The sequence below is a fragment of the Leptonychotes weddellii genome, chromosome 6 (genome assembly GCF_054177405.1).
Source record: "Leptonychotes weddellii isolate Sample4059 chromosome 6, ASM5417740v2, whole genome shotgun sequence".
NCBI lineage: Eukaryota > Metazoa > Chordata > Mammalia > Carnivora > Phocidae > Leptonychotes > Leptonychotes weddellii.
The window spans coordinates 35265997-35288763 of record NC_138374.1 but is presented as its reverse complement, the minus strand read 5'-3'; the positions used below and the strand labels follow the sequence as shown (position 1 = coordinate 35288763).

Here is a 22767-nt window from a genome sequence, read left to right as displayed (position 1 = left end):
ACTGCCCTTTGTTGGGGGGGAGGCGCTGGGAGGAGGCAGATGTTCATTAAGCGGTAAGGTAGGAAACGGTTTCATCACGATTAAAACATATTTCTGATACTAAAATAAACCTGATATTAAGCTCTAATAAATTTATAAAACCAAATTCTGATATTAAAATGAAAGTAGAGCAGTAGGAGGTTAAATTTGTGTGAATTTTTAAGGTAGAACAGGAGATGCCAAGAAATGTTTGTTTTGCCCAGGATGTTGGGAGTCCCCCGGCCACAGCTCCTTTCCTTGCAGATAAGGCAGCTCCTGTGAATGTATGAGAAACACAAACTGGTGTTGGGAGTCTGGAAAATTCTCTAAGAGTGAGATGATTCGGTCATCATCTAGAAAGACCACTGTTGGCAGGTGAGGCCACGGGCTTAGCAGTCACGGGGTGACAAGGATAGGGCGGGCTTGTGCTCTCATGTGCCCCATTCGGGAGCAGGGCTTTGCCCTGAGACTGAGGACACCACCCCCTGGATACTCCAAACAGTAAGCACGGGTTCAACAGGTGTCAAGGAGGGCACCTGGCCCTGCCTCAGCCAGCCCAGCACTCACAGGGGGCAGCCGGGCTGTCCGGGTGTCCAGGAGGCTGAGGAGAGGTGCACTCGCTCCCTGTCGTCCTGTATCTGGAGCCGGATAGGCCGCCTCAGTCCCCAGGCAATGTTGAGAAGTCCCTCGATGATCAAAGCGCCTTCTTCCTGTGGGGGAACCCACACAGGTTAACCTCTTTCCCCACAGCAGCCCTTCTCAGGGGTCACTGCCCACCCTCCCTGAGCCCCCCTTAAGGCCCAGCCCCTCCCCCAGGGGACTCCCCTGAACACTCTGGCCCCAAACACACCTCTCCTCCTTGGGGTCCCGTCCTCCCCTGGGGGAAGGCACACGAGCCTCTATGTGCTCCAAGGCGGGAGGCCATGGGGCTGACCAGAGGAAGCCTGAGGCATGCCCTTCTACCGCTCAGTTCACGTCTGGTCAGGGGCATGGCCTGGGATGGAGTAGCTGAGTCAGGCGTCCCACAGGAACCCAGCTGTTCTCCAGCAAGCACGTCCACACGGGTGAGGAAACACGTTCCAGAGGAGCCAGGCCACATTGACACTGGTGCCAGGTAGGGGTGCCTTCCCGCACCTGGGGAGGGGGCCCCACGGTCACCAGGTCCCACTGCGAATGTGCTCAGGGCACTGGGTTCCATGCCCACCACAGCAGGGGTGGCTACTCCTCAGAGCTGTGTCTCAGCCTCGCCCCTCTCCCCGCACTGCTCCCGATTGCCACAGGAACCACTCGAGTGGGCTGGTCCACCCCGATTTCTAAGCTGCCTTCTTTCCTGAGGGCCAGTCTTGCTTTTCTCACCACCTGCATGTTACCAGCCTCCACATCCCACTACTCGCGTGAACACTCCGAATAGCTACAACAGCTCTCGTTCTGAGTCCCCAACCAGCCTTGATCTCCCAAGGTCTGCAGATGGCACAGCTACCACCCTCCTGCCAAGCCCTGAGGTCCTAATTGACAGAACTCTCCAGAGGCACCCTCAGCCAGTTTCCCCTCCCCCCCCTCCAGTCTTTGATTCTGTTTCTGACCTCTTTCAGGCTCTTGTGTATGCGTGACCACAGCCAGGCTCTCTGCGCGCAGCCGAATTGCCCCATGCGTGTGCCTGGCCAGGCTGCTTTCAGAACAGCTCTCAGCCCCACTTTCCCCAGATCCTTCCAACTACCTGCTCCTAAGCTGCTTTGATACTAGCCTTTTGGCAATGAACGTTAAACATCATTCTCCCGTTGTTATGTATATATATATGTATTTTTTGAGCCCTGGGTGTTATACTCCCATTGCTATCTTGTGCACCACTTTAGATTTACAAATTGCATTTCTTTCTCCTTATAGGCTTTGAAAGCCTTGTGAGAATAAGGGACCTTGTAGAAACGTCTTCGTATCCCCAGAAGGGCTTACAGAGGTATCCTGCAGCATTGATTTCATGGTAAGTTAGTAATCGCTTAAAACACCCTGCTATCTACAGAGAAAATAGTTCCACTCTGTTCAAGGTTATCAAAAATACACATAGCTTTCTGGAATGACCTTGTACTGTTTGTTAAAAAAGAAAATGACAACAGTAAAAGCAGAGCACGTTTTGATGACCACTGAGGTTACACGGCCACAGACATGTAACTAACGCTCCCTACAAAGTTAAGACTGGATTGATTCCCTGGAGTTAAAGGGCAGTAAGAAACCCCAAAGTGGGGTTCGGTTCTTTGTTTTCTGTCTTGGCCTCAGATGCCTCTGTCAGAGGTCAACATGCGGGGCGCCTGGGTGCCTCAGTTGTTAAGCACCTGCCTTCAGCTCAGGTCATGATCCCAGGTCCTGGGATCGAGCCCCACATCGGGCTCCCTGCTCCACGGGAAGCCTGCTTCTCCCTCTCCCACTCCCCCTGCTTGGTTCTCTCTCTTGCTGTGTCTCTCTCTGTCAAATAAATTTAAAAAAAAAAAAATCTTTAAAAAAAAAATGTCAACACTCTGCGAGAGAGAGCCCCCCGCCTCACCCGACACAGCTCAGTAAGTTCATTCATGGAGCCCCACTGCCTGCCGGCCCCACGTCAGACCCTGTGTGGAGGGAGATCAAGCAGTCATGGTCCTGGACCCGAGAGTCAGGAGATCATTTAGAGCTCTGAGGGGCAGGAGAAGACAGCACTGCTGGGCCAGGGGCAGTGGGGCTGGACACGCTGAGGCTGGGCCTTCAAACATGCCACAGGAAGGCTCTGGGGACCTTGTAGTGAAGGAGGCAGGAGGAATTGCCCTGGGACTGGGAGCCAGGGGCAGGAGCAGAGTTGCTGCCTCTGAGGTCAGGGATCAGCTACGCTGGGGTCTGCTGGCCTGATGTGACTCGGGCCCCATGTCCTTGCACAGATGGTGCACAGATGTGTCCCCAAGCTGCCCCCCCCAACCACTGTTCCTCTGTCCCTCAGCCTGGCCCCATCGGGATGGAGGGGAGGCCCTGTCAAGGCTGCAGCTGTCTCTGGTCAAAGCAGGGGAAACTGAGGGCAGAGCAGAAGGAGCTCCAGGCTCCAGGGCGGCCCTCGCCGTACAGGTGGGGAAGGGCATGCAGGCCGAGGCAGGACTTGAATGTGGGTCCCACAGCCTCACATTTCCATTAAGTCGGGAAGCCATTCTGGGCCCTCTGATTCTGGGTCCCAGTGAACACGTTCCTCCTCACTGGAGCCCCCTGCCTCTCCCTGGGCTGAGGTGGCAGGAGCGGGGCGGCCCCTCCCCTGCCCTGGAGGGTAAACAACCCTGGAGCCTTCCACAGCTCCGGGCTGGCGGCGGGCCCAAGCCCGCCCGCCACGTTGTTTTCCCTCTGCGAGCCTTCCTGGGCACTGCTATTTTTGGCCCGCGTGACAGTGACTGATGGCAGGCGGGGAAGTATAAAAGCAGCTGCCGAGCCTCCGGGTCCACCAGACAGCTCGGGGAGCCTTGCACGCCGGGCAGCGGCCCCACCGTCGCGCTCCCCGTCCATCTCCTGGCCATGCCAACGCTGGACACGGTGCTCTGACTGTGGGGCCCCCAACCCTCGACCCCGAGCTCCCTGGGCCTTCCCAAGGACTGTCCTTGCTCATCTGGCAGCCCTGTGATCCCCGGGTTCCCTCAGCTACAGGTAAGGGAGAGCAGCTTCCCTCTGGTTAGAGATGGGACAGAAAGGTTTTGTTTATCTTTGAGGATGAACAGGGCCTCACTGCAGGTTAGAGACCAGGGCATGCAGTCGATGGCAGGGATAGTAGCCGCCGAGGGCTTCGCATTCGTAGAGGGATTTCATTCCATGCTTTTCTTACAACACCCTTTCCAGCAGGTACTTATAACCCTGTTTTATGGATGGGTCAGGGGAGGCTTGGAGAGATGACCTTGCCAACGGTCCCCAGGTCAGGAAGCAGCAGAGGCTGGTCTTACACCCATGTTCCCTCTGACTCCAGCCCATTAGGCCGGGTTGTCTGATTTGTGCGGGTTCTTCAACAACAGTAAGGATAGATTCTTGAGCACGAGGCTTTCAGCGTTAGCAGGAAGGAAGAGTCCGGGAGTCCGAGCCCGGGCTTGGGTCTGCAGACTTCACTCCACTCTCAGGCCTGTGAATCCCCTGGGCAGCCTCAGCTGACAGAGGGGACACAGAGGGGTGACAGAATGGCAGACCCTCAACCCCGGTCCTCTGTCGATCAACAGGTCTCCGCCCCGCATCGCCAACGGCCATGAGGTCCCGGCTACTGCTTCCCGTGGCCCACCTGCCCACGATTCGGGAGACCCTGGAGGAGATGCTGCCCGGGGGGCCCGGGCAGGAGCCCCTGGCCTCCCCCAGCCTGAATGACTACGTGAAGTCCATTTGTCAGCTGGCCCAGCCCACTTCAGTGCTGGACGTGGCCACAGCCAGGGCCCAGCCCAGCAGAAGCCCTCGGCCAGCCCGGACCTTCCAGAAGAGCTGCCCTACTGAGTCCCTACGGCACATTACTACCCGCTTCAGTGGTCAGCAGCCAGCACCGCCCGGGGACGGCACTGCTGACCCCCTGGACTGGCTCTTTGGGGAGTCCCAGGAAAAGCGGCCGAGTAGGAGGGACCCGCCAAGGAGGACTGGCTTCTCTGCTGACTCCTGGGGTCTACACAGACAGATGGACAGTGGCAAGGCCCGAGGGACCCCCAGAGGGAGACTCTGGGATGCCAGGGTGCAGGGACACTCTCCAGTGAGACCCTCAAGGGACTGGCACCAGGGCTCCGGGGCTTCCAGGCAACTCTGTGGGGCCGCGGCCTCCCCCCTAGCACCCCGCCCCAGCAGCACCCTCAGAACTCTCTATTTGCACCTCCCAGTGATCCATGAACTCTAACCCCTCCCCAATAAAGGCTTCTCTACAGAGTATGCTGGTCTGTGTCACCTCCCCACCCTCCTCCCCTGGGGTGGGCATTGTCCCCGGCAGGTCTCCAAAAGGGAAACACCTTTCTGCAGGGGCTGCCTGCCTGGGCATTTCATAGCGAGGCCCGCCCCCCACCCCCTGAAGCCTATCTGGCCTCATGTGGTGTTACTGATCCTGCTTGCACTGTTCCTTGCTGGCTGAGCACCTTGGGCAAGTTACTTAACATTTCTGTTTGTTGGTTTTCTCGTGGGTAAAATGGGGGTAATTAAAGGGACCTGCTTTCTAGGCTGTTCTGATGAGTTAATGTTCGCATGCATCAAGGGGCGCATGTTACAAGCCCGCATGCAGGCTTATACCCACGTCTATGTGACTGCTTCACAGGCAGGGATGCGAGGTCGGTGGTGGGTGAGAAGCGAAGCTCTCAGCCATACAGGGATTTCAGAGTGAGGCCTGCGCCCTCCCAGGTCAGCCTCCTGGCCCCACCCCCAGAGCCCGGGCTCCATGTAGCCCAAGAGGAAACATACGGTTTCCCCAAATGTACCTGCTGAGTGTGGGGGGAACCTGTCCCTGGGTCACCTGGGGTATCTCTGTGGCTCCAGCTCTCAAGTCCTGTTGTGTCATTGGGAGAGTTTTGCCCGTGCTGAGGGTCAGGACAGACCCCAGACCAGCTCAGCAGGCAGGGTGCCAAACCCCCGGGCCTGGTGGCCCTGTCCCCACCATCCCCATCCCTCCCTCCACACCAGGGGGCTTCTCGGCTGTGGGGCAAAGTGCAGGCTATTGGTCAGCTGCCCTGCTCTCAGGCAAGTCCAGTGGCCAGGGCCTCCCTCCCCAGGTCCTAAGGTCTGGGCCAGCCCTGGCTCCTCCAAGCCCAGTGCCGGAAGCCATCTGACAGGGAGGGAGATGAAGGTGAGGAATAGGGGCGAGGGAGGGTCTTCTTCCTCAGAGAGGTGGGTGAGACATCGGAGAACTCAGAAGAATCGGGCCTGAGGACCCATCACCCTGTTCCCTCAGGCCAGGTCAGAGCTGGCCAACCCTGGTCAGGGCGGAAGGGACAGAGGGGAGAGGAGGAGGACAGAGCTGGGGCCACAGTCAAGCTCACAGCCAGCTTCAGTTTCCTCCATCTCCTTGCTCTGAGGGCTACCCAACTATTTTCTTCCTTTCCTTTTTTTTTTCTATTTTAAAACTGCTTTGCACTTTAAAAAAAATGTTCATTGTCCCCCTTTTATGTGTGTTTTGTGGGAAGGCAGAACGTAAGCCATACATTTAAAAGTGTCAGACAAGTAATTTACTCAGTCTCCTTATCTGTAAAATGGGGACACCACCCTTGCCCTTCACAGCCTGCAGGGGTTGAGGAATGGGGCACATGCCCTTGGAGATGGAGTAGAAACACCTCAGAGGAGTGCCTGCATCCGTCACAACCCACTGTGTCTCTGGCCTGCTCAAACCTGCCCGTCCCTGACCTTTGCTGGCAAATAAGTGCGGAGCAGCCTTTAGCCAGATCACCCTTAGGAGGTGGTGGGGAGTGCTGATTTGGGAGGGGGTGCTGGCCAGTGACTGGGCTGGGCTTGCCTCACTGTACCCCTCTGCGAAGCTGTGTGAAATCGGGTCAGAAGGAGGCAACTAGGATGAGGTTGGCCAATCCCCCCTGCCCCCCCTGCCACGCCCCGGCAAGCTCAAAAGCCACACGGCTGCGTTTGGGAGGTCAGACAGGGCTCTGGGCTCCTTTGCTCATCTCCCCTGATGTGAAAGAAACTAATGGCACCTTCAGGAAATGCCCCCCCCAAAAAAGAAAAAAAAAATTAATAAAGAGCGGGGGGAAGGGGCTTCTGTCATTATTCCAAGCTTCCCACGGGACAGAACAGCCTAGCAGAAAGTCCCCGTGATGGGGGTCCTATAGAGCAGTCTCCTCCTCACTCGCCCCTGGAGTAGGGAAAGGATGCAGGGCCCTGACCAGGGGGCAGCCTGGGAAGCACTTGGGAACTCTCAAGGGAACATGTCCACAGCCGAGTACACCCGGGTGCCAGTGGTCTGTCAACTGCCCGTCATCCTGCCTCCAGGCATTAAAAGAAGGAGGATCACTATAAGAGGGAAGGGGATTCCTGACTTTCTCCACCCTGGGAGAGGCAGAGACCCTGAGAGAGGGGATGCTCCTTCCCTTACTCTGCGCAGGAGCCTGGGACCAAGGATGGGGACTGGGTGTGATGCGCGCTCACGGCCACCAGGGGGAGCACGAGAGGCCGGCTCCCCTAGCTGGTGCACAACAGGAGGGTCCTACTTCTCATCGCAGGGACGTATTTACCCACCGGTGTTTCCAGGTGGTCCGTTTTTCTCTCTAGCAACCAAACAGCCTGGTTAAAATGATTTGCTATCTTCAAAAGGCACAGATTGCTCCAGGTTGCTCGTGCTCTCCTTTGTAATATAAGCACAAGGCAGAGTTTACGATAGAGGAGGCCAGTGCCTGGGCCTCCTCCGACAGAGGAAGCTAGTATGGGAAATCCCTCGCCCTTTGGGAGCTGGGGGAGAATTCGCCGGGAAACACCTGCCCCGGGGCATGGCCCTGCTCCCTGACACACTTCATCGTCCCACGTTCTATGGATCCCGGAAGAGACCGTGGAGGAGGAGGTGTCCCCAAACTGCAGCAGTCAGGCCATGGTCGCTCGGGGGGAGGCCTAGTGACAGCAGGGAGCGGGGTCTCTTCTGGAGCCCCACGTGGCTCTGCGAGGGCACAGCCGGTGCTGAGCCCCTCTACAGCTGGACGGCTCCTTAGCTCGGTGACCGGAGGTGACAAACAGCAACCTGCGTCTCTGAGGCTGGTCAAAGCTTAATGCTGGCAATGGGGTCTCTGTCTTACAAACTTTTGTGCTCGGGCCTTGGAGCCATGCTGGCATCTTCCACTTACTGCAGTGTTACCTTGCAGGAGAGCCTTAAGCTCTGAAAGCCTCAATCTCTTTGTCTGGAAAATGGGCCTTCCCATGTCACACAGCTCTTGCATTGCAGTGAAGAACAGAGGGGTGAAGTGCCTGGTGCCTGGTGCCTATGTTCCCTGCCCTCAGGGCCCGCAGTGCCTGAGGAGAGGCCAGCCTGGGGTTGGCCCTGCGGCAGGTGCCTGAACTGCGAGTCCCCGAGGCCCAGGAAGTCCCCGGGTCTGCGTTCTGAGAAACCACAGAGGCCTGAACACAGGCTGGTGGGTGGGTCACGGAGGCACTCAGTGTCCAGGAATCAGTCATGCGTTTTAGTGTCAGAACTCTGTGCTGCCCAGGCCTATGTCCTTTTGTGGTGGCGGTCACCCCCCGAGGACGCATACTCCCTCAGCCTGGTGCCCCTTGGCTGTTCAGGCTGAGGAAGGTTCCTGAAAGGTACTTTCTGGCTCCAGGGAGATCAAGTCAGATCCTTATCCCTCTTTAAGGTTAGGAACAGGAAAACCCCCGTCTGTGGGGTGTTAACTTCTTACCACAGGGGCTGTCAGGAACACCTCTTCCCCTTTTTGGGGTCTCTCACTTTTCCACATGGACTCTCCTGTCACACACAAACACAGGGCGTAGGTTTGAGGCTTCCCAGCCCTACGCCCCACACGACTGTTCCAACAGAGGGGATTGTCTTGGGGAATCCCAAGGGCCAAGGCCAAGCTCTTAGAGTAGCAATTCTCCAAACTTGACCTTCATCACAATCTCCTGGAGGGCTTGTTAAAACACAGATGGAACATAAGGAGTTTCTGATTCAGCAGACCTGGGGGCAGGAGGGTGACAAGAATTTGCATTTCTCACCAGTCCCAGGTGACCTTGAGGCTGCCGGTGCACAGACCACAGGTTGAGAGCTGCCAAGTCTGCAATCAATCACTGAACGGCCCAGGGCTGAGGAACAGGGCCCAGCCAGAAGACCCCAGCGCACGCCTCCCGCACAACGACTGAGGTGGGTCCAACTCTGCACTTAGCATAGACCAAAACTGTCCAGTGCTCAGGACCCATCTCAGCTTGCCCCGGGCCTGTGCCTGCTGGTTAGTCACCCAACACCTACGGTGGGTTGGCGCGCTGTGCCTGGCCCAGTGCCCGAAACCAGCCGGGCACTCAGGTAAGGAAAGAAGCAGCAAAACCAGAGATAGCAGGGGGGTGGCATCAGAGCCCCGGGGGGAGCAGGGCTGCGGCAGGCTGGTGGGAGAGGTGTCAGAGAGCTGCTCTGCAGAATGAAGAGTGGGGCCGGGCCGAGGGGGCGGGGACCGAGGCCCTGTGCAGGCTGAGCGGGCCCAGGGGAGGTGGCATGGGAGGCGTGTGCCCTCCCAGGCCCAGTGCTGCCTGGACCACGGGCCAGCAGCTTGTCTCCCACACCCAGGCTCCCGAGCCGCGTGACAATAGCCAGGCCTGGGCTGTGTTGCACCCACGGACGTGTTTTGTTTAGCCAGCATGGTGTTTTGAGGTTTGGGAAATTCCACATGAAATTCTGGATATCTAACTTCTTTTGAAAAATTAGGAAGAGTCTGGCTGTCTGGAGCCCATGTATCCTGCACAGCAACGTCTCCTGACGGGATGTGCTCTCCGGCGTCCTCCACTCCCCAAGCCTGCCCTGCCTCTCCCATTCTGAGCTGCCTGGCCCTGCGAGCATCCTTTGGGGAGCTCTCCTCCATTTCAAAGCTTTCCTCTGATGTTTATTCTGACTGACAAACACGGAGACTGCTTTCACTTCTCGATTGCCCTGTGACCTTGGGCAAACCAGAGCCCCGTGTTGAGTTCCTTATTTGTGCTGTGGGATGGGCAGAGAAGGGACTGGGCTGTGGAGTCTCGAAGATTTCAAATTCCAGTGTCCTGGCAGTTCATCTAGGCAAAAGTCCCAGGTGGAAGGAGAAGACCCACAGGCGATTATTTCTACCTGCTCTGAACTCTTGCTGGGTCTGTGTGTGGGTGGGGAATGCTCTGACCCTCAGCACCCCTTACAGGACCTCTAAGGAGATGGCCTGGCTGCTGGTAACCTGGTCTCTAACTCAGAAGATGGGCGACCTCATAATTCATTATCCAAACTGGGACACTTCTGAGAGTGAAGGCAATGGTCTTAATGATGGCCCTGGAGTAACAGGTATAAACCAGGACTATCTTCAGCAAACCAAGATGGATGGTGGCCTATGAATAAAGAAGAGAAACAGGCCTTACCTCTCGGTGTCTCAGCTGAAAGCTTCTGCCCTCATGGTAGCAGTTGTAAGTTTTTAGCAAGCTTAAGAGCTCCGACCTAAAAAGGTAAAGACACACATAATAACCTTGGGGCGTGGCAGGGCTTTGGGACATAATGACAGATGTCTTGCCAGCCACACACAATCAGTTTAGAGACTAGACTCTGCCATCAGACACACGCATTTCAGTCTTCTAGAGGTTTCACATGTCAGCCCTTGTGGAAGGTGTAGGGGTGGGAAGAGGACGAGGAGAAACTCACAGACGGCCCAAGTAATTGTGCAAATTGTGTGTGCACACTTTCACTATCACAGATCAGAGGTCCTGACAATCTCCCTGTACTTTACTTCTGAGTCACTTCCTCAATAAACTCCCTGAGATTAGATCATTAGCCTTTTAAGGACTCTTGCTTTTCTCCCCCATATTACTTCCTATAAGGGCCTGGTGGGCTGCTGTGGGGGCACCATGAGGGGTGCCTGCTTCTTCCTTGCCCTGCCTTTATGGAGGTATGATCATGAGATGAAGTTGACAGCTGTGAGAGAAGATCCTGAAGGTCTGTGCCCAAAACGCCTTCTCCCCGGAATAAAGGGAGGCCGTGGCAGAGAGAAGAGAGTCCCTGCACCCCAGCGGGGCTCTGCAGGGGCGTGCGGTCCCGTACATAAGAAATGCGAGCCACACATGTAATTTTAAATCTTCTAGTAGTCATATTACAAAGAAAAAACAAACAGGGGAAATTAGTTTTCATAATACATTTTGTTTTATGGCACAATGTATCTAAAATTTTATCATGTCCACATGGAATCAATATAAAAACTACTAACGAGATCTTGTTCATTATTTTATTTTGTAACGAGTGTTTGCTACTTGTCTTTTATATTCACTACTCCTCTCCAGCCGTAAGTCATGCGCTTGGCAGCCACCGAGGCTCATGGCTCCCCTACCGGACGGTCCTGCTCTAGAATCTCTTCAGGCAGTGCCTTCGCTGACACTGGAGTCCCCCAGGGTATGGACGAGCAACACCTGCTGCTGGTGCTCGGGTGTGCTTTCCGATGTGGGGGTGATGGTACCCGACAGGGCAAGTGAGGCACTTGTGATTCAGTGAATGGGATGCCATTAACACAGCAAGAGTCAATGTTGCAGGTTCACCGCGTCTGTAAGTATGTAAATGCTGAACCTAAACTTGGTAGGACACCTATACATGAAATCAATCATGTTATGGTTCTGATTATGACGTTTCCCAAAGTTGCATTTAATATGATTCTCATTATAAAATTTAAACCAGGAAAATGATGGTGTGGGCAGCACCGTGCATGGAGTGCCGTCTGTTTTCTCAGGTCTCTGAGAGGGGAACCCAGGAAGGAGGTCAGCAAAAGCTGGGAGGCTGGCTTCTCTTCAGCGTGGCAGATAGGAGCTGCCCAAATTTAGAAAAGATTTGGACTCAGGACTCAAAAAGCAAGATAACATAAAAAATACACTTTTCTTTAGTTGGGAAATAAATTTGAAAAACTATTCTAAACATTTTTTTATGGTAAGACAGATAGTAAATAAAATTAAAAATAAGCAGAGCTAAAAATTATTGTGTCAATAAAATGCACTTCTTTCAGTAAAGACTCCAAACCTATTTTGAGTTTTTTTTTTTCTTTTTCCCCCCTGAACTGTTTAACATGATTAAGAATGTTAGAATTGCTCTAGTTTTTGAATCAATTAAATGCCATCTGTGCAGAGTCACGGCGGACATTGCCATGCTTTCCTGCCTTTGTGGGCCTGAGGAGGCAGGGGTCAAACCCACACCCCAAAGAGATCCTTGATCTCCAAGGACACAGGCTTCAAAAAGAAGTGCCCCCATCACTGTCCCTGGAGCAGGCACATCGTCATCTCTATGAAAGGTGCCCCAACTCCCTCCACCCAAAGTCTGTCCATGGCAAGGTGTGGCCACAAGAAGATCCCCTCCCTGTACGCAAAGCCTTACTTCAGGATGGACTTGCTGTCGCTGATGGGGACGTGAGAACTGGGCGGACAGTCTTCCTTCATCTTCCCCTCTTGTCTGCAGACTCGGAAGTTACCTGCTGGGAAGAGGAGGAAGCACAGACAGGTGAGCCTGGAGAAGCGCTGGCCAGTGCAGTGTCCAGAGCCCTGGTGTGCCAGCCTGTGGCTTCAGGCTCACCTTCCACCTCCCATCCCGCCCGCGCCCCTCCTCCCTCCACTCCTTGGCACAGGGCGGCCACAGCTGAAGGATCAGGCTCAGAGGACTTAATGGGGCCCCACACCCACCCGGGGCAGCCAAGCTCCCCCGGGTGGGTGGGGGGCAAGGTCAGAACTGCGGCGCTAGCTGGCACCCAGTACCAGCTCTATCAGCCCCCCCTCCCAGAATCTCTCCATAATCCCTAAGAATCTGGATCAGTCTCATAGATGCTTCAGACCACAGGCTCTCTTCCCTCAGCTGGGACATCCTGAAGGATGGTTTCCGCCTCCATTGCTCCTCCAAACCCCCAAAGCACCCTGGGCCTTTCTCCTCCATTCCTACCAAGCCCAGGCTGGTGGCCCCATCACTGCCTTTGGAATCGGCACACCTGGGCCAGCTCTCCTGGTGATGGGTTACTCGGTACTGTGGTCACCACATTCGGGAGACTGTGTTGAGCATTTTCTACGAATTATCTTATTTACTCATTACAACAATAGTATGAGGTAAGTATTATCCTATTCCCATTTTATGGATGAGAAAACAGAGTCAGAAGTTGGGTACTTGGCCCAAGATTCCCAGCGAATCAGTGGTAAAGTCAGTACTTGAACACAAGCATTTAGATCCTAGATTCTGGTCTCTTAACCCCTTCCCTGTATTAATCTTGCACAGTGACTTAAACCCTCCAGCCTTCTTTTTCTCATCTATGCAATGGGGTGACCTCTGCCCTATAGGACTGTTAGTTGATTCACACACGAGACTGTGTCTTCACAGCCTGGAAAGCTTTGTGGAGCTTCTCAAACCCTCCTGGGGAAATCCACTGGTGCTTTCTCTAGCTTGTTGCCATCTTCTGCACAGATTTCAACTTTCTCCCTCTCCAGCTTACTCTGGCCAAGAACTCCCTTCTTGAGGCATGCCGTGTGTTGGGCAGTGAGCCACAGCTTCTCTCCGCTGCCCCCAGTCTTGGCCCTGTCCCTCCTCTTCTCTCAAGTTGCCGCTAGCACTCTGAGGGGTTAAGTCACGCTGGGAAATGGCCCAGAAAGGGTACACAGCTTGTCCTTCGCATTGCAGAGTGGCTCCTTCACAAAACCCCAACGTCTGTTCTCACAAACCTGGCTCAGTCAGGTCTTCCCCACGCGCGCACACATGTTCCTGGGGGTTCACGGTCAGGTTCGACTGCTGTTGTATTAATGTCCTCAGAGCACTCCATCCCCTTGGGCCCTGACTCTGACCAGCTGTACACCCTGTCTTCCTGCTTGTTTGTACCATCCACAAACAAGACAAGCCTGCCTTCCATGATAGCCTCAGGCTTGAACCACCATTTGATTCTGGAAGCAGGGAAACATAGAGAACGGGAACAAACTGAGGGAGGTGGGCTTCTCAGTGACCTCAGAATCATCCTATAAACACTTCCACTCTGCCTGGGTCTAGACTGAGGCAAAACGTGGCCTAGAGAGAGGTTAGGTCCCCTGCTGTAGCCACAGTGAGGTCCTACCTCCAGAGGGCACAGGCTTAGGCACCATGGGGGCCTGGAGCGGGGGCCTTGCTCTTGGGCAACAGGATTTCAAAATCGGGTTTCAGTTCCTCAGGTCCTGAGGCTCCAGTGGAAAAAGTGATCTGCCAGGCTCCCTCTCTGGGCAGTTCCTCAAATACTTCCATGCAGAGCTGGCTTCAGCCCAAGAAAAGTATCTGGGTTTCTCACTCTCTGCTGCTTCTGTGGGCTCATGTCACTACTGTGTCTCGCTTTATGCAGGCTCATCGTGGGAAGGGCTGGATTTGCCCAGAAGTAACAGCAGGTGGTTTTCCCCCTTGTCTCCTCTGTAGCCAGCTTCTTTCCCACCCCTCCTCACTCCCTGCCGGGAGCTCTAGCCTCCCTGAGCTGCTCTCATTTCTCCTAACAGGCTTTCCGCTTTGTCCTCCTTCTGGGTCTTCATGGTGCTGTCCAGAAAACAGCCTCCTCCTTGTCCTATGCTCGGCTGCGAGCTCCCCAGGACACCCTTGCCAGAAGAGCCACCTTCTCCCGTATCAGGAGAGGCTCCCTTCCAGTCCAGCACCTGCTCTGGGCTCCTGGCTGTGCTGGGTCTGCAGGGCCTGGCCCGTGTGTGAGGGAGCTGATCGGAGGCTGGGGGAGTGGGGGGGGGGGGCAGGGAGTGGGAGGTGAGGTTGAAGCTGCAGGCCTCCACACCAGGGACAGTACTTTCCTGGCTCACCCCATTTCCAGCCCCAAACCTGAGCCTGACACGTAGCAGGAGGCACATAGATGGCTGTTAAATTAGTGGATGAATTTGAGAAGCCTCACGGGGTCCTCCAAGGTCAGTTTTCCAAGAGTTGTGCATATCCAGCTGGAATAAAACATGTAAATGTCTCCAGGATCAGGGAAGTGACTCCGCTGAGATACTGGTCAGTGGAGTCCATGGGGACTTGGCGGACACATTCCTTCTCTGGAGGGTCAGCTCTTCTGGAGTGTCATGAGAAGCCAGACATCTGGATTTGTATGGGCTACATTTCACTGTTGAAAGGTGGACACTGTGGCTGAGACATTGACCTGTGCTAGCTCAGATTCCTCCAGGCCCCCATGGGGCCATGTGCCTAACACCTCACATGTCACACGCAAGAAGGGTTGTGTGTCACTCTCAGGCTAGTGCTTTCGAGCCGTGTGTGACCCTGGTCTCTGCCATGGTGACCCAGAAAGCTGCATGTGCCAATTGGTGCCGCTTCCAGATGGTCAGCCTGGGTCCCCGAGTGCCTCTGTGGAGCAGAGTCCTCGGCCAACCCACTCTGGATATGGACTGGGAAGAGAAATAATGCTCTGCTGGGAAAAGCTGCTGGTGTCTCAGGGATCTGTTACTGCAGCATGACCTAGACTATCCTGACTAATGCAGGAAATTATTCAGTTAAAAAATATATAGTTAAAAATAAAATGTAACCAGACAAAGCACACTTGCAAGACAGGTGATCTTGGTGGGGCTCCAGTGTGTGACTTCTGATTCACCACAGGACCCAGTTTACAATACTTTGATTCTCCCACACCATGTGGGGAATATGCCGATTTTGCTCTGTTTAGTAGGAATACTTATAAGTGGAACCTCTGTAAGTCATGCAGTGATTAGTTATTAATATGCTTCCTAAAGAGCTCTGGGCCAGGAGCTGCTAAAGACCCTCATGGCTTCAGTTGCCTGCCTTAGCCTCTCTGTGCCTTCATTTTCCCATCTGTGCAATGGGAATATTGATCTCCAATTTTCTCAACTGTAGAACTCTCTGTTCAAATGGAATATTTATGCAAATCAGATTAAAGGGGGCTGCTTGGTTGACAGTGAGGTGGGTGTTGGGGAACCCCATCCAGGGTTTTGCCTAGGACTCTGGATAATACTATTTGCAAAGCACAGTACTAAGTAACACATTCCCTGCATTGGCTTTCCAGAGAGCTTCAGTGTCCAGAATCTGCTCTTTAGAAGGATGTGACCAACATGCTGAGCAGCTCCAGCTGGAGATGGGTGGCATCAGTTGGGGGAAGGAGTCAGGAGGAAAGTGAAGAATGGGGTGGCTGGGTGATGGACATGCGGGAGGGTATGTGCTATGGTGAGCGCTGTGAATTATATAAGACTGATGAATCACGGGCCTTTACCCCTGAAACAAATAGTACATTATATGTTAATTTAAAAAAATTTAAAAAAAAGAATGGTCTCGGATTATAGATGGGCAAGTGAAAGGAGAAAGGGGAAGGTGACCCAGAGGGTAAATAGCTTAGCTTGGCAGAGATGGAGAATGGGGCATGCCATCCCGGGGGAGTGCAGAAGATGAGTGAGCAAGGCTTCGGGGAGGCAACGAAGGGGACACTTCAGCCAAGGGGATCTCTTCCAACTTGTTGGGCTGGGTCTGAGCCTTATGGGGTAGGAACCTTGGCCCCCTGGAAAAACAGTCTCTTCTTTGAGAGAATCACACATTTCTGTGTCTTCTGACATTCATCATCTGTCTCTCTGATTCTCACATGTCCACCCTTCCCCCCCAAGTAGACAACATCTCCACCTCCCTGAGGTCCAGAGCTAAACTTGGGGGTCACTCACAGACTTCCACTCCAAATCTGAACACTGTGCATTTGTGCCTTCTTTAGCAGACTGAACTTGAGACGCTTTTCACCCATTTTGATAATCCCTGTGTCTTGTAGAGTTCTAAAGTGAGGTACACGTGTGACGCAGGGGCACCCTAGAGAGAACTGCTGAATGAGAGAGCTGCAAGGCAGGGAGAGAGAAAGGGAGGGAGGGACAGAGAGAGAGAGAGAGAGAGGAGGAACGCCCCAGGAAGAAAGCAAACAGAGATCCCTCTGTTCAGAACGTGTTTCTGAAACTCCCTAAACATTCACTCTCCCTGTGCACTGGATAGGGCCTTGGACAATCTCTAATGGAATGCTTTTCAACCTTTAATAAAACAGACAATCTTATTTGTAAAGGCAGAAGCCCATTGCACAAATAGATTAAAGCAAGGCTACTTTGGTTGAAGCTGGAGTGGGGGAGAGCATGCGCTGGAGCCGGCCTGCCACCCAGGCGCAGTCCAAAAACCAGAGTGACAGATGCAGCTGGGCAGGCCAAGCCCTGCGGCTCTGGGAGGCCAGCCCTCTTTGTCCCAGCCTGCTCCCCTCCCCCAGCCCCCGGGCACACAGCTCAGGCCTCAGTGTTTTCTCCCAGGGCTGGAGGAGGCTCTGTTCCCAACTAGAGGACTCAGACTGCAGCCAGGGCTCCTTGTCCCCAGACAAGTGGCCCCAGGGCAACGTGCCAGCCACGGTTACCTGTCCCCAGTGAACAGGCAGTGAACTGTTCTTGCTTTCCACTTCAGCGGCTGCTCGGCCAGCCGTGCAGGGGGGCTACTAAAGACAGCCAGCACCACAGCCTGCCTTGGCCATTGTCCCTGGCCTTTGATTTGGGACAAAGGACACTGAAGCCTTTACAACTGCGAGGCTTGGCCCATATTGACCTTGTTTGTGGTCATGGAGCCGGTTATCACAGAAGAAGGCAGCTTTGTGGCTCCTCGGGTCACCACCGCAGCCCAATCCTGCTGGCCAGGGGCAAAGGAGAAAAAGGCTAAGGGGGTGGGGTATTCATGAAGCCAAACTGAGTGCATTTGAAAGCCTTTTCTTTCGGGACTCTGTGCTGCCTACTTTTTCCTCTTACAATGCCCTCTCTTTTCATACAATGATGGTGAAAATAGATGGTCATTGTCCTCACTTGGCAAAATGGCAAATGCATCAATATCCAAATTTAAATGTTCTGGGGATGTCTGTGAGATCTGGTAACCTCTAATACTTTATAAAATTATGATGCTTATTTTCTTCTTTAGGCATGATTAAAATCGAATGTGTAAATAAAGTGACATGGGAAGGGAAAGAAAGGAGGACAGAGCGGTGGGGCCCAGCTGGGAGCCTCACACCCAGGCTGCTTCGATTGGAAGGAGGCAGGAGGCTCAGAGAGAGAGGGCAGGTGCAGGGCCACTGCCTGGCATTCCTGAGAAGCCTAAGTTCCCTGCTCCGAAGCCCATGACCACAACTTCCGAAGGCCAGCCGGGGAGGGGGGGCTGGGCAGCAGGAGGCACTGAAAACAAGGAGCCCTAAAGGCCCCCGCAGCCCCCCTCCGGCACCTGTCAGCCAGCAAATGGCAGGAGTCTTAGTGCAGGGCTTGGTGCCAGTACGAGCTGCCTCTGAGAGGGGGCCTGGCTGGACACAGGCAGCCCCTCAGCAGCACATGTTCGCTGAGAAAGCCAGTTGTTGGGGTGCGGATGGCAGGCAGCGACTCAGCAGCTGCTGCCCCTGCCCCTCCACACGGCTGTCCTTCCCCCACTCTCCAGTTCCAACGGCCATTCCCCTCCCTCTGCCACCATCTGCCTTGGGCTCAGCCACGCCCCTCCCTGCCTCAGCACGGTAGCTAGGAAGGAGGACCCGGGGGACACTGTGCACGGTCCAGATGGAGGTGATGGTGGCTGAGGGAGAGCAGGAGAGGTGACTGCAGGGCCGCCAGCCACCTCCACCACTTCTCCTGGGCTGACTCACAGACCCCAACTCGCCTTTGCTGCGTCCTCCCCACCTCCAGGGTCCTGGGCTCCCACCCACAGGTCTCCCTGAGCCCATCCTGGCACCCAGGCCTCCCTGACCCTGGTGCCCTTCCTCTGAAGAGCTTGGCCCTCCGCATCCGAGCAGGCTGGCCTTGCTCGCATCTTCCAGACAGCCCTAGCTCGGAGGCAGCGCCTTATCCAGGCCCCTGCGGCAGGATTTCTGGTTTCTGCTCTTGCTTTCCAAGGCACGGCAACCTAAGGCTCCCTCCTGCTCCCTCTCTCATACACACCAGAGGCCGGAGGGGCCCTTCCTGCCAAAACCAGGCTCACCTCTTCCCTCTGGAAGTCGGGATCCATGCAAGCAGGAATCCTCTCAGCCATGCTTTTTGGGCCAAACAGGTGCTCCGAATGACCAAGATCCTGAGTGCCTGGGGCCAGGGTGGGGGCAGTCTGGGGGGCAAGCCCTCCGAGCCAGCAGCTGCAGGGCTGCACCGGGGGCTCTCCGTGGCTGCCCCCACCTCTGCTGTCTACTGCACCAGGCCTGTGGGCCAAGTGCAGTTGCTGGGGGTGCTTTCTTGTGAGACATCGTGTGGCTCAGAATCTTCTGGGCCACAGAGCCCTTTGGAATCTCTTGAAAGCGTAACACACACTCCCCGGGAAAATGCACATATGTGCATGAGTGTGCAAGTATGCATACACCAAATTTGTATACCACTGCAGGGGCCTCAGGAAGCCCCTATTCGTGTGCCCCTGGATCCCCAGATCCCAGGTTAAGAACTTCTGCTGAAACGTGTCACAGTGAGAGACGGGAGGCAAAGGGGCCTCCCAGAGAGAAGTCTGGGTGTGGGTTTTGCTGCCGCATGCACCTGGCGTGTGACTCCAGCATGTTGTGCTGTCCCTTGGGCCTCAGTTTAGCCAGGATTGTACGGGCAGCTAGCCCAGAATGTCTTCAGGGCTCTTCCCAGCTCTGCAGCTATGGGGCTGCATGAGCTCCCTGCTCCCACCGCCCCAGAGTCAGGCGGGGCAAGCGGAAGAGGTTCCTAATCCTTCCCGCAGCAGTGCGTGCGTCCTGGGGAACGAGGTCAGGCAGCCAGAAAAGAAAACTGAGCAAACTGTAAGTTCCCCTTTAATAAGAGAAGAAGCTCTGGGAAGAACAGCCACTTCCTATTTGATCTTAATTTACTTTAAAGCAATTCCAAAATATTTCCTTCAGTGTACTCTGTGACCAGATAACCACCCAGCCTTCACAAGGATCTGGGTTTAAAGCTCTGCTCTGTGATTCGTCAGCTGTGTGACCTTAGGCCAAGTCCCTTTCTCTCTCTGAACCTCAGGTTCCTCATTAGCTGAATCGCTGACTGCTGTAAGATGGGCCTCACATGGAGCTCACCCATAATAAGCCGAGGCTCCCAAGACAGGTTGCAACGGGGGTCGGAAGAGATAGCGGGGTTCTGGAGATGGGGATATGGGACTCAAAGAGGAGGGCAGTCCTCCCAGCTGGAGTGGCTGTGAGCAAGGACATATGGCTGAGTTTACTCTCCAAACCAGGGCCCAGGTCCCCTGGGGCCTAGTCCAGAGTGCCTTCTGGAAGACCTCCTAGTCAGGGTCTCCCTGTTAGGCGTTGCATTGACAGGATCTGAACTGCGACATGATGAGTTCTGCTCCTGCCTTGGTTCTCTGGCATTGTCCAGCTGACCCTGACCCAGGGGGGCCCTGGACCTTCACTCTGTTCTCCACCTCCAGGCCACCCATTGGAGTCTCAGGGTGGAAACAGGGCCTCCCTTCCCACTTTCACAGGGGCTGTCTAATCTGTGGCCTCAACCTCACTTTCACTGTCAAGTCTTGAACCACCAGCACCACACACACAGAGAATTATGACAAGAACTACTGAAAATACACTTTGCCACTGACAAAGTGCTGAAACACAACCCATTACAACTCCCAGACAGAAATTTTTTGACCTAAGTTTAATGCGTTCCATCGTCTTCCCTTCTTTCCCTTCCCCTTGTCTCCTCCCCCTTCCTCTCCTCTCGCTCCCCCAGTCTCTCCTTCCTCCCTTCCTCCCTCTAGCACCTCCCACCCTGGTGGCCATAGCTCAGGAATTATACTGGGGAGCAGGTTCACCTGTTAGTTCTACCAATTTACTGCAATTTTTTTTTTTTTTTTAAATCATGGCTACTGGCAACAAAGCTTGGTTGCCCCCTGAGCAGTTTAAAACTACAGAGAAGCTGGGCTCCTGGGTGGCTCAGTTGGTTGAGCGACTGCCTTCGGCTCGGGTCATGATCCTGGAGTCCCTGGATCGAGTCCCGCATCGGGCTCCCTGCTCAGCAGGGAGCCTGCTTCTCCCTCTGACCCTACCCCCTCTCATGTACTCTCTCTCTCTCTCATTCTCACTCTCTCAAATAAATAAATAAATCTTAAAAAAAAAAAAAAACTACAGAGAAGCTAGTAAGGGTTTCTTCAGCCAGTGTAAGTGTGTGGTTTTGGAGTCTAACCTGCTTGGGTTCAAATTCCAGAATCCCAGCCCCATTTGCTGCAACTTTATTTGTTTATGAAGTGAGATTACTAAAGATCTCCCTACAGTGTTTTAAGAAAGCACTGGCCAGCACTGGCCTTGCACTGATGGTGTGTGAGAGGGGGCCCTCCCTCCCACAGGGCTGTGTCAGGTTGTCAAAACTCTGAAGCATCTCTCCAGAATCAGAGTCAGGAGCATGGGGGGCGTGGGGGAGGACAGGATGGCAGACAGGGTGAACTCTGAAGTCAGTGGGTAAAATGAATGAGACCTGGCACAACAAAGTCTGAGTTCAAATCCTGACTCCACCACTGGGTGAAACTGGACAATTCCATAGCTCTGTAAGCCTCAGTTTTCTCATCTGATAATGGGGATAATGAAAATATCAGGGCTGTGAGAAGTAGGTGCCATATTGTGCTACCGCCCTTTGCACAGGTCTGGGAACCAGGCAAATCCTTTATAAATAGCATGGTGAGGCAAGCCCCTCCTTCTGCTACCTTCTGCTATTGTCTCGGCGCCGGTTTTCCATCTGTGAAATCTGAGAGTTGTGTCAGAGCCTCTTTGGGCCTCCCCCCCCCCGACTAAGATCAATGCCTAAGACAAGAGACAAGGTGAGCAAAGGTGTAGCCTGCGGCCGCTCTCACCTATCCTGCCCAGGTTCGAGCTCTTGAAGTGCCTTCCCCCTGGAGAAGGTGCCTGGCGCAGTGCCCGCTCTCAGCAGCGGGCCTGAGGCCCGGGCTGCGCCAGGCTGGCAGGGGGAGGGAACTCTGCACGCGGCAGCCAAGGGGCACCGGTGCCCGAGCTCCAGAGTCCACGGCTGGGGGCGGTTTCGGGCTCGGGGACAGGAGACGGTGCTCCCCGGACGCCCCCAAACTCCTGCCTGTGCATCACTCACCCTCCGCTCATCGCGCAGTCCAGAAGCCTCTGCCCATGCTGTGCCCTCGCTGGCACCCGAGCTGTGTCCGCAGCGCCTAAAGCCTCAGGTCCCCGGGGCTTGGCGCGTAGGGCCCACCCCTCCCCGCCCCTCCCCGCCCCCTCGCCCGGCACTGGCCAATGGCCCGCCCCATCTGTCCCTCTCCGCCCCGCCCCTCCCCGCCTCCTCCCCGCCCCTCGTCTCGCGCAGGCCAATGGAGCCGCCCCGTCCGTCCCGCCCCGCCCCCGGCACACCGCGAAGGGTGGGCTCCGGGTGGTGCCCGAGGGGCGGCGGGGATGGTTGGGGAGTCAGACCCTAGATGTGTCCTCGCACCCTGACGAGGGCGCCCGGAGACGCTTGAAGGAAGCAGCCCAGACTCTGCCTGGAGGGTTCGGGGTGTGGGCGGAGTCCGGGACCCTTGGGTGGCCAGGACCCTTGGGCTTCCAACAAAGGCCGCTGAGTGGGCGCCGAAATTACTAGTGTGCGCTGGGGAGGACGTTATCCGTTATCTTTTTTGCTCACGGGGCACCTGTGTGTGGTCCTGCTGTTTGATTGGCGTGGCCTCTCAGAGCTCCACCGCGTTTAAGAAATCGGATCCGATGGTAAAGAGGAGATAAACTTCTCTTCCAGTCACCGCTAGCTGAATGAGGATTTGCCTGCACCGACCGAGGCAGAGGGGACTGAAGCCCACAGGCCTTTTGGGGAGCTCAGACAGTTTAGTTTCTGGGGTGTGGGGGTGGCGGGGGTGGGGTGGGGGATGGGGAAAGGGCTGATGGAAACATTTGCAGTTTCTGTTTTATATCACCATCCCTACTCCTGACCTTTGGATCTCTTCTCCCCTACTCTCAACACAAATCATTTTAGTGTCATTCGATCTGTGGTTCTTAATCTTTGTAGAAACAGATGGCTATTTTAGAACCTGGTATGTACCTTCTAGAAAAATGCAGGTAAAATCAGCCTGGGATTTGAGTTTATGGGCCCCTGACCCCCTCTTGAGAGGGGCTGTGCTAATCATTGTTGTCAGGGCTGGGGGATTTGGGGTCAAGAGATTGGGCTCTGCTGTCCATTTCCTGC

At 54.9% G+C, this 22767-nt stretch overlaps 2 protein-coding genes across 2 annotated transcripts in view; one reads left to right on the top strand and one right to left on the bottom strand.

The window, feature by feature from the left end:
• Window positions 1-21784, bottom strand: part of RASSF4 (Ras association domain family member 4) — a gene marked incomplete at its 3' end in the record, with an annotated part of 30582 nt that extends 8798 nt beyond the window's left edge. The window contains exons 1-4 of the mRNA XM_081822793.1: window positions 21676-21784; window positions 12023-12119; window positions 10039-10114; window positions 586-728 (exon numbers count right to left, since the gene is read on the bottom strand). Coding sequence (XP_081678919.1) covers window positions 586-728; window positions 10039-10114; window positions 12023-12084 — 281 coding nt within the window. The remainder of the gene's footprint in view (window positions 1-585; window positions 729-10038; window positions 10115-12022; window positions 12120-21675) is intronic.
• DEPP1 (DEPP autophagy regulator 1) lies at window positions 3453-4903 on the top strand. The gene is made up of 2 exons (XM_006751443.3): window positions 3453-3663; window positions 4221-4903. Exon 2 carries the CDS (start codon window positions 4247-4249, stop codon window positions 4871-4873), a length of 627 nt encoding a protein of 208 aa, XP_006751506.1. The 5' UTR covers window positions 3453-3663; window positions 4221-4246; the 3' UTR covers window positions 4874-4903.
• Window positions 21785-22767: the final 983 nt, after the last annotated feature.